The sequence below is a fragment of the Jaculus jaculus genome, chromosome 16, assembly GCF_020740685.1.
Source record: "Jaculus jaculus isolate mJacJac1 chromosome 16, mJacJac1.mat.Y.cur, whole genome shotgun sequence".
Classification (NCBI taxonomy): domain Eukaryota; kingdom Metazoa; phylum Chordata; class Mammalia; order Rodentia; family Dipodidae; genus Jaculus; species Jaculus jaculus.
In genome coordinates, this window is record NC_059117.1 from 14,557,838 (window position 1) to 14,573,297 (window position 15,460).

At 48.4% G+C, this 15,460-nt stretch overlaps 1 protein-coding gene across 10 annotated transcripts in view; it reads left to right on the top strand.

The window, feature by feature from the left end:
- Positions 1 to 592: 592 nt before the first annotated feature.
- Positions 593 to 15,460, top strand: part of Camk2b (calcium/calmodulin dependent protein kinase II beta) — a 116,792-nt gene continuing 101,924 nt past the window's right edge. For all 10 annotated transcript variants that reach the window (XM_045135678.1, XM_045135684.1, XM_045135680.1 and 7 more), the window contains exon 1: positions 593 to 704. In XM_045135678.1, coding sequence (XP_044991613.1) covers positions 640 to 704 — 65 coding nt within the window. In that variant the 5' untranslated portion in view covers positions 593 to 639. The remainder of the gene's footprint in view (positions 705 to 15,460) is intronic.

Genomic DNA, 15,460 nt, shown 5'->3' on the forward strand with positions numbered 1-15,460 from the left:
TCCTAATGTGGTCCTGGGCAGCTCTAGAGGCCAGGCCCTGTGAGCACGGACTAAGGCTGGGGATTCTGAGCAGTAAGGGTCTGGCAGCATCTTATGGAAGTGCGAGCAATGGAGGAACGCTGGGAAGAGGACACACGACCCTTCAGCTCTCCGAGGGAGGTGGGCCTTGCCGAGGGAGGCGGCTGGGTTCACTGTCCCGGGAAGAGCCAGCTCAGTGCGGGCATCGTGCGAGTGCAGCCCATGTGCAGGGAGAGGGCGCGGGCACGGGTGCGAGCTCAGGGCGAGTGGGGACGCGGACCAGCGTGCCGGTGCCCCGGCGGCGAGGGCGCAGTGCGGGTGCGAGGGCGGCGGGTGCGGGGGGCGCGGGCGGCGCGTGCCGGGGCGGCGGGAGGGGCGGGCGGGCACGGCGGCGGTGACAGCGGCGCCCGCGCCTCTGCGCGCGTAGGTGTGCGGCGCGCTCCTGGCGGGGACCGAGCGAACAGATCTCGCGTGCGCTCGCCGCCTGGCGCCGCGAGCCGAGGTGTCTCCCGCGCCCGCGTCCGTGTCGCCGCCGTGCCCGCGAGCGGGAGCCGGAGCCGGAGCCGCCGCCGCCGCCGCCCGAGCGCAGCCGAGCGCACCCCGAGCCCGTCCGCCGCCGCCATGGCCACCACGGTGACCTGCACCCGCTTCACCGACGAGTACCAGCTCTACGAGGATATTGGCAAGTAAGAGCCTCGGCGCTCGCTCGCTCGCTGCCCGCAGACCCGGGAGAGCGGGGAGCCTGGGCGCCGCCGGCCACGCGCACTGCAGCCCCGCGCGCCCCCGGGCTCCTCCAGGCTCCGGGCCCAGCCGCACCGCCCCGGGCGGGCCCCGACCCCCCTCCCCACCGAGCTCCTCCGTGCCGGGCCCCGCTGCCCCTCCTCGGCGCGTGCGGCCCTGCCCAGCGCCGCGGCTCGGCCGGCACCGGGACTCCGGACGCGGCGCGGCGCGGCGCGGCGGGGGCGGCAGCAGGTGTCCCCCGAGCGTCGGGCAGACATGACGCATTTAGTGGCGGGGAGGTCGGAGAGGAGCGGCACGCGGGGGGCAGCAGCCGGACCTGAAGCTCCCGCAGAGCTCGGTCGTGGCCCCCCGGGGGTCGTTCCCGGTGCAGGCGAGCCGTCCCCAGCCCCCCACCCGAGCGACGGGCGGCGGCGGACCTGCTCCGCGCCCGCTCCTCGCGGGGCCCCATCTGCGCTGTGGGTGCCGGCGTGGGAGCCGTTTCTGCCTTACGTCCTCGGGAAATCTGGGTTCTGGAGGGTTCCCCCCTCCCAGATTCTTCTGGAAATTGGAGGGGGTGGACTAGGTCAGAGAAGCTTGGTGAGGGTGCGGAGTGAGGGGTGAGGCAAGAGCAGATTGGGCGTGTGGTTTCAGGGTCATCGAGGTAGAGGCTGTGTTCCGAGCCCCACGTCTGTGCTGGGAGGACTGGGGAGGGCTCTGAGGGCGGAGTTCAGTTCGGAGGGCCTCGTGGGGAACAGGTGCCTTGGCTCCGAGACTCAGCTCCGCCGCATAAGCAATGTGGGGGCGAAGCTTTGATTTGGAGCATACAGACACCTGGCTTTGTCCCTAGGGTCAGAGACAGCGAAGCCCTTCTTGTGCGGCCTGGGGTCCTCCCTCTGAATTAAGGTGGCCGCACCAGCAGCCTTTGGAGCTGGTGATCGAACTCCAGAGCCCGGTCCTGCCCCTCCCTCCCCCACCTCTCCTGTGTGGTGGGGGCGCTGGCGAGATTTCTTCTTACACATCCAGCAGCAAATCCTTTTTTTTTTTTTCCCTCTTCCTTTACTAAAAAAGCGTCTGAAAGCTTATGGTGGGCGAGGGACGTTGATCATTGATAATTGTGGAGTGCCCAGCTGGAGGAGTGTGGGGGCGTGTGCGTTCCCCACTTCTTCCTGCACGTGCGTGTGGAGAGGATTCGGGTCAGGCCTGTTGCGGGGGGAGGGTGCGAGGAGCCAAATGGAGTTCCTGGAGGAAGCCCGTGTTTGAAGGCAAGGCGTGGAGGCTGGATGGATCAGTAAAGCCACCTAACTGGAGGGGCCCGCACCCTCCCCCCCCCGTCCAGCGGTGTGCTCCTCCTTGAGTTCCTCATGCATACAGATATGAAAGACCTTTCCAGGAGCTGGTGATGAGGGGCATATGGAGGGTCTGTGCATAAGAGGGGACGGGTTGGAAGTCCCCAGGTAGGGATGAGGCCGCCCCCCATGTGAACTGGAGGTACAGGCTGGGGGAGGCTGGCTCTCCAGCTTGCAAACCGTGAGCTTTTATTGCCTGAGCAAGTGGCAGCACTGGTGCCAGGAAGACAGAAGCAGTGGGAAGTCTGTCCGTCTTAGGGAACCTTCTCTTTTGAGTGCAGGAGCCTGAATTCTCAGCCTGGGCTTCCTGGCCTCCCAGAAGCCCCTCGGGGCCGCTTCACTCCTCTACTTTGGTGAGCTGCCCCTGAACGGAGCAGCAGCAGGCAGGGGCCGCCAGCAGTCACTGGTTGCTGCATGGCTGCCCCCCCCACTGGGGAGAGGAGGCTGAGGGGTGACATTCGCAGTAGAGACAGGTTAGGACAGCCAGCTCTTCCTTAGGTAGGAAGAGAACGAACCCTCACCAGAAGGGAACATGCTGGGAGGCCACAGGATTGTGAGGGCGAGAACCAAAGCCCCGTGTTAAGTAAGGGGCCATTGTGACCTGGCACAAGAGAGGAGGCACCCTAGACAGGGCACTGAGCTCAGCGCGGAATACCTTTCTGAGACCACTGGGCTGCTCAGTGCCAGGCACTGGGGAAGGGAAGGGCACCCAAGGCGAAGCTGAGTGAATTCGGCAGTGGGAGTCTGCGGTGACCATGTCGGCTGGGCATTGCCAGTGCCCGCCCTGGGCACAGTCGCTCTTGCTTCCCAGCCTCAGGTGGGCCACAGCCAAGTTTATTTAAAGCCATAGCCCCTGGCACCCAGTCAGGAGAGGCTGAGTTCCCTGCTTGGCGGAATGGTTGTTCACAGCTGCTTCTGTGTGTGTGGCATAGCGCTGGCCTTTCCTCCCCCTTCTTGGCTATCTCTGGTCCAGATTTTCCCCCCAAGGCCTTGGTGGCAAGTGGGCTGGCCAAGAGGAATGGATCTCCGAGGCCTGTCCTTTCAGAGTGTTGGCATGTGCCCGTCTTTGCTCAGCCTGGTGGTACTCATGAGCGCCTGGCCGAAGGCCCTTGTACCAGAATGTAGAGCCACCTTGAGCCCAGGGTGCAGAAAGTAAGCACAGCGCAAAGCCAGGAGGCCCTCCATCCACAAGGACCAGCCTAAGTGCATTTTAAATTATTTTCTTTTTTAAATTTATTTTTATTTATTTGAGGGAGAGGTGGGGAATGGGTGTGCCAGGCCTTCAGCCACTGCATATGAACTCCAGACACATGAGCCTCCTTGTGCTTACGTGGGTCCTGAGGAATCAAACATGGGTCCTTTGGCTTTTCAGGCAAGCTCCTTAACCACTCAGCCATCCCTCCAGCCCCCATTTTACATTATTTTCTTATTAGATTTTAAAAATTCAGAAACCAAGCTAGGCATGGTGGTGCACGCCTTTAATCCCAGCACTCAGCAGGCAGAGGTAGGAGGATCGCCTTGAGTTCCAGGCCACCCTGAGACTACAGAGTTAATTCCAGGTCAGCCTGGACCGAGTGAGACCCTACCTCGGGGAAAAAAAAAAAAATCCAGAAACTTCCAGGATAATAAACCAAACATTGGTGTCTCTTCTACCCAAACTGAAAATTACTCAGTATTTTGGCCTTAAGTCCTGCCTTCAAATTATAAGAAGTAGTACAAAAGCATGTCAGGTAGCCCATTTTGCTGATTCCAGCCAGGCCTTTGCATTGTTTGCATACATGCATCCATCCACATGGATGTAAGCATCCATGCTAGTGTATGTGATTCTTTGGTGTGTTTTCTTTTAACTTCATGTGAAACTCCAGAATCTGCTTTCTCACTCAGCACTGGCTTGGCTGATGTCTGCACCCAGTGGTGTTTGTGACCGTGGCTGCCGCGCGAAGGCCCTGGTGTGAGCACTGACTCTTGTCTGCTCTGCCCCTTGTGTAAATCTCAGCTGCCTCTGGCTCCTTTTTTGCCTACCATGTGATCCAAACCATGTACATGGAACAGGGGTGACAGTTGCTTTGGGGTTTGTCCCTGGGGGCGAGCTTCCAGTAAGGCTGTGCCCTGCAGTACCCACCCCCACTGGCTGTGATCACAATGCCCCTGCACCTGATGCATCGTCATCTGGTGCCAGCAGATAGGAAATCATAACAGGTAAAAAGTGGTTGTATGTTCTGGATTTGGGCCTTTGACTTCTACTTTTAGAAAGTGGTGGCCTCTGTAAAATATGGATGATATTCCTGGACTAAAAGCAGTTTTCATGAGGTTTTAGATATAATTTCAGGGGTTCATGGACCCTTCTTATACTGGGGGAGAGGACAGTGGTAGCAAGGCCCATGCTGAGGCAGCGTCCAATGTGTACCATACATCAGCCATTCCAGTTTATTTGATTCAAACGCTCCACCAACCCTCGTTTCCTAAGCTGAGGAAGTGAGGAATGTCCCCCGACCTTAGCCTGGGGAATTCTCACCTTTCTTAGTCCACTCCTCCTCAAAAAAGGACCTTAATGTGTCCTTGCCTTCATCTGGTGGCCTCCAGTCAGCAGAGGGCAGGCTGAGTCTTGGGGTGTGTGTGTCCCCATGGGGTCTTCGCTGTCAGCTGTCGCTGCTGTGAAGCCAGCCATACCGGGAGACAGGAATCTTGTGTAGACTGTGGTGTTTCTTTTCTCCCTTCCTCTCTCTCTGGAGGGTGCCAGGCTCCTCCTGCCCCAGGGCCTTTAGCAGAGATGTCCTTCATTTTCTTGGGCCACCCCTGGCCATGTTCCCCCTTCTTCCTTCTAGTTCTCTCTTCCGCATTGCCTCACTCTCACTCTCTTGCGCTCTGGCCCTGGACAACTGACCCCAAAGCAGGGGTCGGGGATCCCTGCCTGGGACTGAGTCCATAGGGCCTGGCCGCAAGGGGTCACAACCTCCACCGGAGAGGAAGGGGCAAGGGGACCTCTGGCCTTTGCTTGCTGGCCTGGCTCCGAGGAGGCCACGATGAGCCCTGGTTTGATTCCCTAATATAGGGTAATTTTAAAACAAGTCGCACATGCTGAGGTTGCTGGCAAGATGCGCATTAAGGTGACGCTAGTTTAGTTACTATTTAATGGTATTTTTATACCATAACCTACTTTACTGAGAGCTAGGAATACATCTGCATGCTTGCTGCTGGACTCTGTTCTGGTGGCAGCAAGCACTTTGGTAGAGCTTATTACAGTAACGCAGTGGATCTGTACAGTATGCACTGTGGCCATTCCTAGTTTACAGAGAGGGCACTGAAGCCCAACCCCAGCCCCATTCCCTGGCACATGCCACACGGGGTTTCAGTCAAGGAGTTTGACTCTCGAATCGTGTCCTGTTCCCCTAGAGCAGCTGAACGCTGTCACTCTGCTGGCTGACCCTTTAGTCTCCTCTGACCCCAGGCCTATGAGGACCACACCTGTCCTCAGCCAGTGGCTTGCCACACTTTGTGGGTTGCTAAACCCAGGGCACTGCCCGCATTTCCTCTTGTGGAAACATCATTTCTGTTCATCACCTCTCCATGACAACCAACACTGACCCCATTTGAGAGTAGCAAGACTTAACATTTTTACTTTATTCATTAAACAAATTACTAGGGCAATGTAGTCTTATTATTAAAAAAATCAAGTAATGCAGAAATGAAGTGTGCTCAGTAGAATGTGACCTTTACCCTTAGATTCTGTTACTCTCCAGAGGAACCAGAACTGCTGTAGAACTATGTGTATGTGTGAGTGGCTCATGTGCAGCTCTTTGCTGATACACGTGTGTATCATGTATGGGACGTTAAAACACAGACATACTCACCATGCACGTGACCCTGCCATTCATTTGCCCCAACACTTATCCATGATGACCCTGCACATCAGGAAATCTTTCTGATGGGCTGGACTGACGCTCCCTCAGAAGAAAGATGGGTATATGCACATTAGCCATATTTTCAAATCCAAACTTTGAAATCCTCTAATGGGTGCTATAAAATGAGAAGACTCTGTATTTGAAGTCAGGGCTTCCAAGATTACTAAGAGGATGTGACTGTGGTAAAGGAAGTGCCACGTTCTCTGCAAAGAAGCAGCAGGGTCCGACCCTGCAAGTGAACTCATGGATACTTGCCAAGGTTAAGGTAATTGGTTCTGAGGGAGTCTCTGGTCTTCCTTGAAGGAACCAAAGGATATATTTTGGCTTTAAATTTTTTCTGTCTAGGACTTCCCAAGCAAAGAGGGGAGAGAGATGCAATGCCTTGTTTTTCTTTTACTTAAAAAAAAGTTCTGGGGCTGGAGGGATGACTTAGCAGTTAAGGCACTTGCCTGCAAAGCCAAAGAACCCAGGTTCAATTCTCCAGGACCCACTTAAGTCAGATATACAAGGTGGCACATGCTTCTGGAGTTCATTTGCAGTGACTGAAGGCCCTGGTGTGCCCATTCTCTCTCTCTCTCTAATAAATAAAATAAATAAATAAAGCTGGACGTAGTGGTGCACGCCTTTAATCCCAGCACTTGGAGGCAGAAGTAGGAGGATCACCATGAGTTCAAGGCCACCCTGAGACTACATAGTGAATTCCAGGCCAGCCTGAGCTAGAAGGAGGCCCTACCTCAAAAAACAAAACAACAACAACAACAAATAAATAAATGTTCTGGGTTGAGGAGATGGCTCAGCACTTAAGGACACTTGCTCACAAAACTTGCCAATCATGGTCCAGTCCCCAGCACCCATGTAAAGCCAGATGCGAAAAGTGGCATATGCATCTGGTGTTCAAATACAGCAGCAAGAAACCCCAGCACACATATATGCAAATAAATAAATATTTTAATAGAAATGGCTCTCTTTGTACCATTGACCTTCTAAAGATCAATGTTGAGCTAGAATCTAGCAAGAAGCTTAGTAGAAAAGACCAACTGAAAATCAAAATGCAATGTTTGTCCCTGGGAGAACCTCCTGGGGGTGTACCAAGCAAGGAATATGGTCTTTCTTGGAAATTTCAAATATATTTTCAAAACCATAATCCCTTTTCCCTATTACCTACAAAAAAGAACTTGGATTTGATTATTTGTAAAGCATCTTTTTTTGTTTGTTTGTTTTCAAGACAGGGTCTCATGTAGCCAAGGATTGCCTCAAGTTCATTGTGTAGCTGAGCCTGATTTTGAACTCCTGGTCTTCCTGCCTTTGCCTCCTGAGAGCTGGGATTGTAGTTGTGTACCACCGTGCCTGGCTTTGTAAAGCATCTTTTACAAGTCACCTTGTTATTGTGGAAAGATAAAAATGTATTATGCATTGACTTGGTTTTTAAAACATTATCATATGGGCCTAGTGCATATAAAGATATGTTTAATTCATACGAAAATCTGAATTTGTTTATAATAAAGACATCCTTTCATGTCAGAAGTGGTGCCGCTAGTGGCGTGAATTGGAGTGGCTTTTGTCTCCTGTGTTGGAGTCACAATGGACATGGTGCTTTATGTATGGTGATCATGACCTTAAAATAATGAAATTTTGATTCTCTGTTAAGCTGGAAAAATGATTTTGTTGAATTCTGGACAGTTTGGTGAGAGTAAGGCACTGATTTGAGATCTTTAAAAGCCTTTGTTTTGGGGTGTTATTGTTAGGTGCGCGTGTGAGTGTGGACGCACACATGTAGAGGTCAGAGGACGATTTTCCGACGTTAGACCTCATCTTGCCCCTCATTTGAGACAAGGTCTCTTGTTCACACCTGTGTTGGCCCAGCTAGTCTGTGAGCTTCTGGGATAGTATCCTGTCTCTGCTCCCAGCATGCGGAGACGACAGCCGCCTACCAGGGCTTCTGGCTTTTACTTGGGGTCTGGAGATCCAAACTCTAGTTCTCAGGTTTGAGCAGTGAGTATTTTATCCATTAAGCCATCTGTCCAACCCAATGGAGTTCACACTGTTGTGCAGGATGATCATTAGAGACCTTGTCTCCCAGCTTGGCGAGCAGCCCTTGAAGACTGGAGGGAGAGAGATGTGCTCTTCCGGGCCATGGAAGCCACGGTGCTGCGCTGCGCTGTCACGTATGTCCAGCTAGTGACTTTCTCATCGAGGAACCTCTGCATTCAAGTGCTTAGCACCATGCCTGGCATACAGTAGGTGCTCAGTAGTGGCTCAGTGATGGTTCAGTGATCACTGCTCCCCGGATGCCCAGCCTGAATGGTCTGCAGGTGTCGTCACTAGGAGAGGCACAGTCACGGGGCTGCCAGGCCTCATATGACTGCCTTGAGACCAGCCTCTCATGTTTGTAGCACCCACCCTTTTTGTAATGAAGGGCTCACATTATTTCTTGCATGTTGAGGTACAGTTTGATGTTCAAAATCCCCAGGTTTGTTATAGGTCATTTGTTAGGGATTTTTGTGGTCTACCAGGAATAGGACCTGATGAACAAGATGACTCGGGCAGTGGCTGAACGCTCTGCTTTCATTCACTGGCAGTGTTTAGGCCCAGCCCAGCCCAGTTCTTCTAATATGAGGGGGACCAGGAGGTTTAAGAAGCCCCCAATGACCTCACCTCCATCTGCATCCTGTTGGTTCCTTAGGAGCCTCACATAGTACTAACTGCATGTTTGAAATTTGCCTTAATTTTCTCCCCACTCACAATGACATGAAGCCCACCATACCAAAGTTGTCTAGCACAGCATTGTCTAGAAGAAAGGAAATGTGGCCATGAAGAGGATCCACATGTATGCTTTAAAACTTTCTAGTACTTAAAAAACAAAAAGCAAAAAAAAAACAAAGAGGGGCTAAAGAGATGACTCAGCAGTTCAAGGCACTTGCTTGCAAAGCCTGAGAGCCCAGTTTTGATTCTCCAGTACTCATGTAAAGCCAGCTGTACAAAGTGGTGCATGCATCTGGTGTGTGTTTGCAGTGTCAGAAGGCTCTGGCATGCACATACTCGCTCTCTTTGTGTCTGTCTGTCTGTCTGTCTGTCTCTCTCTCTCAAATAAAAATATAAAAAAAGAAAAGAAAAGAAGAGCTGGAGAAATGACTCAGTGGTTAAGGCTGCAAAGCCTGACAACCCAGGTTTGATTCCCTAGTACCCAAGTAAAGCCAGATTCACAATGTGTCGCATGCTTCTGGAGTTCATTTTCAGTGGCTGGAGGTCCGGACATACCCACTCTCTCTGTCTTTCTTCTACCTCCCTATGCTTGCAAATAAATAAATAGAAATATTTTTAAAAACAAAAGAAAATAATAATAAGAAAGCCAGGTATGATGGTGACTTTAATCCCAGCATTCAGGAGGCAAATGTAGGAAGATTGTTGTGAGTTTGAGGCCTGCCTAGGACTACAGAGTGAGTTCCATGTCAGCCTGGGCTAGAGTGAGACCCTACCTCGAATAAACAAAAAACAATAACTTCACACCCAACATTGGGCTGGAGAGATGGCTTAGCAGTTCAGGTGCTTGCCTATGAAGTCTCAGGACCCAGGTTCGATTCCCCAGTACCTATGTAAGCCAGATGCCCAAGGTGGAACATGCATCTGGAGTTAATTTGCAATGGTTGGAGGCCCTGGCATGCTGTATTCTCTTCTCTCTTCTCTCTCTCTCTCATTTACCTCAAATAAATAAATAAAAAGAAAATAGTAAAAATAACTTTAACAATGTATTTAACCTTATTCTGCAACATTATTTCAATATGAAATCAGTGCAAAGCTATTAAGCATTTTGCATCTCATCCCTTTTTCCCAGCATATATTTGCAACCTGCTATGTATTTTACACTTACAGTACAGATGGGCTTGGGCCGGCCATCATACGGGTTCTGGTGGTTATGTGATGGCAGTACTGTGATTGGATAACACAGGGCTAGAGATTATAGCCTGCCCCCCACTCTTTAATATATTTTTATTTTAGCTTCTTTCAGGTTGACAGTTACAGTCTGTTCCTGATTTCTTTTGCTTTTCTGCAGACTTACTCATTCATTGCAGAAGTCTGTTTGCTTGCCGCCTGCCAGGCATCTCCTGGCTTCTGGGCACCAGTGGTGAACAGAGCAGAACAGTCAAAGATACCTGCCTTGTGCTGCAGGTGGGGAGAGGCAGGAAAAGACCTAAAAGTGAAACATATCATATGCTAGGATAGTAGGCAATAAGCACATCTGGAAATCAGGCATAGAAAAGAGGAGGAAGGGTACAGATAAGAAAAGAGTGATCATGCCATTAAAAAAAAAAAAGAAGAAGAAGAAGACTCTATTTACAATGATCAGAAAGTTACTACCAACGCAATAGAAGTAAATGGGAATGTAAGGAAACAGTGGGAAGAAAAATTTGTATAATCTACGTGCAATGGACACATGCTTAACAAAACACAAACTACTGAAACTGACTCGAGAAGAAATAGAACTCAGAATAGACCTTTTAGTAGAGACTGAGTTATTTATAAATTATCCACAAGAAAAATTTCCAAAAGACCCAGAAAACTTCACTGGTAAATTCCACCAAACAGTTAAAGAAGAATGAATATCAGTTCTTCACAAACCTTCCCAAGAAACAAGAGAAGCAAATTCTTCCCAGTTCATGCTATGAAGTACTGTTACAAGGCGGATTAGAAGAAAACTACACGAGTGTCCTTTATGAGTGTAATGCAATATCCCAAGCAAAGTAATAACAAACTAATATAGCAATATTTGAAAAGGATTGCACACTATGAACAAATAGAATTTATCCCAGAAATAATAAAGGTTGATTTAATATACAGCAAAAAAATCTATGTAGTATATCATACTGATAGAATAAACAAACAATATGGTCATCCCAATATAGGCAAAAAAAAAAACCCAAACATTTTTATTAGTCAATTTTCTCATTGCTGGGACAAAATGCTTGACAGAAGCAACTTCAAGGAAGAAGTATTCATGTTGGCTCAGTTTCAGAGGACTTCAGTCCTCCATGATAGAGTGGCTCTGCGGTGGCTGTAATCCATGCTAGAACTCATGACGTCTTCACCAGACCAGGAGGCAGCGCTGTCCAGAACCATCCTTAGTGCCCCTCTTGCACCAACGAGGCTGCACCTCTTTGAGGTCCCGCTGTCTCCTCAAACAGCATCACAGGCTAAGGACCAAGCCTGTGGGAGGCATTCTGCATTCAAACCATAGCCTTATTTGACAAAATTTAATCCTCCTTCATGATTTAAAGAAGAAAAAAAAAACACTGCAAACTAGGAGTAGAAGAGAATTTCCTTACCTGGTAAGACATTTGTGAATAATCCACAATGTTGTCATATTTAACTGTGAAAAACTATATGTATTCTCTGTAGAATCAGAAACAAGGATATCTGTTCTGAAGATTTTTATTCAAACTGATATAAGAGGTTCTAGCCAGGGCTATTACGTAAGAAAACAAACAGACTGGGGAAAAATAGGTAAGACTGCCTTTGTAGCCTTGATGATCTTGTATGGACAAAATCGTAACAAGTCTACTAAACACTATTAAAACTAAAAAATTAATTCGGCAAAATTTCAGGTACAAAATTGAGACACAAAATCCACTTTTATTCAGTAGTAATATTTAATCTCAAAATAAAGTTAGAAAACTTCATTTTCAATAACATCTAAGAGAGTAAAATATTTAGTAATAAATTTTCCAAAAGAAGGGCTGGAGAGATGGCTTAGGGGTTAAGGAGCTTGCCTACAAAGCCAAAGGACCCAAGTTCAATTTCCCAGAACTCACATAAGCCAGATGCACAAGGTGGCACACATATCTGGAGTTCATTTGCAGCTGCTGAAGACCCTGGCATGCCCTCTCTCCCTCCCTCCCTTCCTCTTTCTTTCCTTCCTTCTCTCTCTCTCTCTCTCTCTCTCTCTCTTCCTTCCTTCCTTCCTTCCTTCCTTCCTTCCTTCCTTCCTTCCTTCCTTCCTTCCTTCCTTCCTTTCTTTCTTTCTTTCTTTCTTTCTTTCTTTCTTCCTCTCCCTTCCTCCTGACCTATTTTTTATTTCTCAAATAAATAAAGTAAAATAAAATATCTTAAAATTTTTTTACAAAAGAGGGGCTAAACAAGGAGTCAATAACAATGGGAGGTGGGGCCGGAAGAAGCAGAGCTCACAGGCCAGTTAGTCTTGTGTTCCTTTGCAGTCTGGCTGTTCATTGACAGTGGCAAGAGACCCTGTCTCAAAGTAGGGTGTGGTGGTTTGAATGTAACTGAATATCCCCCATAGCCTGAGGCATTTTTTAAAATTTAATTTAATTTTATTTTATTTTATTTGAGAGAAAGAAGGGCAGGGGAGAAAGAATGGACACACCAGAGCCTTCAGCTGCTACAAATGAGTTCCAGACATGTGCACCTTCTTGTGCATATGTGTGACATTGTGTCCCTGTGCATCTGGCTTATATGGGACTTGGAGATTCAAATATGAGTTCTTAGGCTTCACAGGCAAGTACCTTAGCCCCTAAGCCATCTCGCTAGCCCACCTAAGATAGTTTGAAAAATTTTTTTTTGTTCATTTTTATTATTTAGTTGAGAGCAACAGAGAGAGAAAGAGGCAGATAGAGAGAGAGAGAGAGAATGGGCACACCAGGGTCTCCAGCCACTGCAAACGAACACCAGATGCATACGCCCCCTTGTGCATCTGGCTAACGTGGGTCCTGGGGAACTGAACCTTGAACTGGGGTCGTTAGGCTTCACAGGCAAGTGCTTATCTGCTAAGCCATCTCCACCTGAGATATTTTTGATTAAGCTTTCCACTTAAGTCTCCAGCAGTTTGCTGGGGGTTGTGGGCAGATCTTAGGTGTGTTGAGAGCAGTTTAAGTTCTGGCTATTGGTGTTTGCTGGTGTTGGTTTATTTTATTTATTATTTTTTCTGTCTCTCCTGTGACTCTGTGGAAGTCAGCCAGCATCTTCCACCATTGATGACGTTTCCTTTGGCTTCTGTAAGCCTGAAGTAAACCCTTTCCTCCCAAATAAAATAAAATAAAATTTAAAAAAGAAGGGCTAACAAGATAGCTCAATGGTTGGACACTTGCCTATCATGCCCAAGGCCCTGGGTTCAATCCCAAACATACATACATACATACATACATACATACATACATACATACATACATAAATAAATGTATGTAAAAATACGTGACAAATGAAGAGGAGTTTTACAGTGAAAACTACAAACCACTGTGAAAGGATTTAAAGAAGACTCAAATAAATGGAAGAATACATGTCTCATGCTCATGGGTTACAAGACATTTTCCATCACTGCAACAGGATTCCTGGGAAAGGCAGTTTATTAGCGAGTAGACTTAATTTTGGTTCACTGTTCCAGAGGTCTCAGTCTATGGTCACTTGCCTCCGTTGTACTGCGTTGGTGCGTGGCAAGGCAGGACATCATGGTGGGAACATGTGGTGGAACAAAGAGGCTTCACCTCCTGGCAGGTGGAAGTCAGAGTGAGTAGAAGACCCTGAGGAAACATTCTGCAAGGACATGCTCAGTGATCTCCTTCCTGCTCCTAGGACTCACCTCACAACTTCCACCCCCCCACGATGCATTCAGTGTGTGTGTATGTGTGTGTGCGCGCACGTGTGTAGATGTGTGTGTACGTGTGCCCACATGTGTGGAGGCTAGAGGCTGACATCGAGTGTCTTCCTTGGTTGCGCACCTCGTAATTGCTGAGGCAGAGACTCTCTCTCGAGTCCTCAGCTTTCCCTTGGGCCAGTCTAGCTAAGAGCTTGCCTTGGGGCTTCCAAGCCCTGCGACTACTGATGTGTGCCACCACGGCCACCTTTCCGTGGATGCTTGCCATCTCCGCAGCCCCGACATTCAACTTTAACAAGTAGTTTTCTTTATTTAAGAGAGAGAGAATGGGAATGCTAGAGCCTCTTGACAGTGCAAGCAAACTCCAGGCCTGGGCCACTTTGAGGCTTTGAGTGGGTGCTGGAGAAATGAACCACAACTGGCAGGCTCTGCAAGCAAGTGTCTTTCACTGTTGAGCCATCTCTCTCCAGTCTGGGTTCAACTTTTGATTCCATCAATGTTTAATCCACTTGATGAGGTTAGAGCTTTTTGAGCCAGTCACTTTCCCAAAGCCTATCAGTTTTAACTAGGCCTTTCATAATGTGGGCCTATGGGGACCATTGCAGATTAAAACCATAACAAGCTGCCAGTATGCGTCAAATTGACCTGTAGTTTCAGTGTCACTGTAAAGAATATAGCTTCCTTCTTTTTGTAAAACCTGACAAGGTTATCCTAAAACTTACATGGAAATTTGAGGGATATGGAATGGCTAAAACAATCTTATAAAACAAACTTGGATGAGGCTGGAGAGATGGCTTAGTGATTAAAGCACTTGCCACCAAAGCCCAAGGACCCATGCTTGATTCCCCAGGACCCACATAAAGCCACATGCACAAGGTGGCACATGTGGCTGGAAGCCCTGGTGTACCCATATTCATTCACTCATTCTCTCTCCCTCTCTCTTTCTCTGTCTCTTCCTCTCTATCTCTGCCTCTTTCTCTCTCAGTAAATAAAATATTAAGGAAAAAGAAAATTGGAGGATCCTGATAACTTGATTTCAAAACTACCCAGCTATTGTAGTGAGGACAGTGTAGCATTGGCAGAAAATAAACACATAGTCCCAGTAACTAGAAATGGGAGTCTGGAATAAATCTATTTTATCTATGAAGGTGTTTTTGTTCCTTGAAATTGAACAAAAGGTCTCATATATGCTGGGCATGTACTCTCTCCTGGAGCTGGACCCTAGTCTATGGTTCACTGAAAATTTTATTTTTATTTGTGAAGCTGGGGCTCAAGCCCAGAGCCTTACATATGCTAGATAAACATTCTACCACTGAGCCACATCCCAGCTCATCACTTATTTTTGACAGCAAGAGGGCTGTGAATTCAAGGCTAGCCTGGACAACATAGCAAAACCCTATTTTAAAAAACAAGCTGGTAAGCCAGGTGTGGTGGTGCACGCCTTTAATCCCAGCACTCAGGAGGCAGAGGTAGGAGGATCACCATGAGTTCGAGGCCACCCTGAGACTACATAGTGAATTCCAAGTTAGCCTGGACTAGAGTGAAACCCTACCTCAAAAAAAAGTAAATAAATAAATAAATAATTTAAAACAAGCTGGGTATGGTGGTACACACCTTTAATCCCAGCACTCAGGAAGGAAAGGTAGGAGGATTGATGAGTTTGAGGTCACAGAGTGAATTCTGGTTCAGTCTGGCTAGCATGACGCTCACATGGATGGAAGAGGAGAAAAAAAGCCCACAAAACAAGACTATCAAACAAAGAAATCAACATAAAAAGGTACTTGGTGTCCAAATACAAAAGAATGAAGTTGAGGGGCTGAGGAGATGCCTCAGCGGTTAAAGGTGTTTGCTTGCAAAACCTGTAGGCTTGGGAT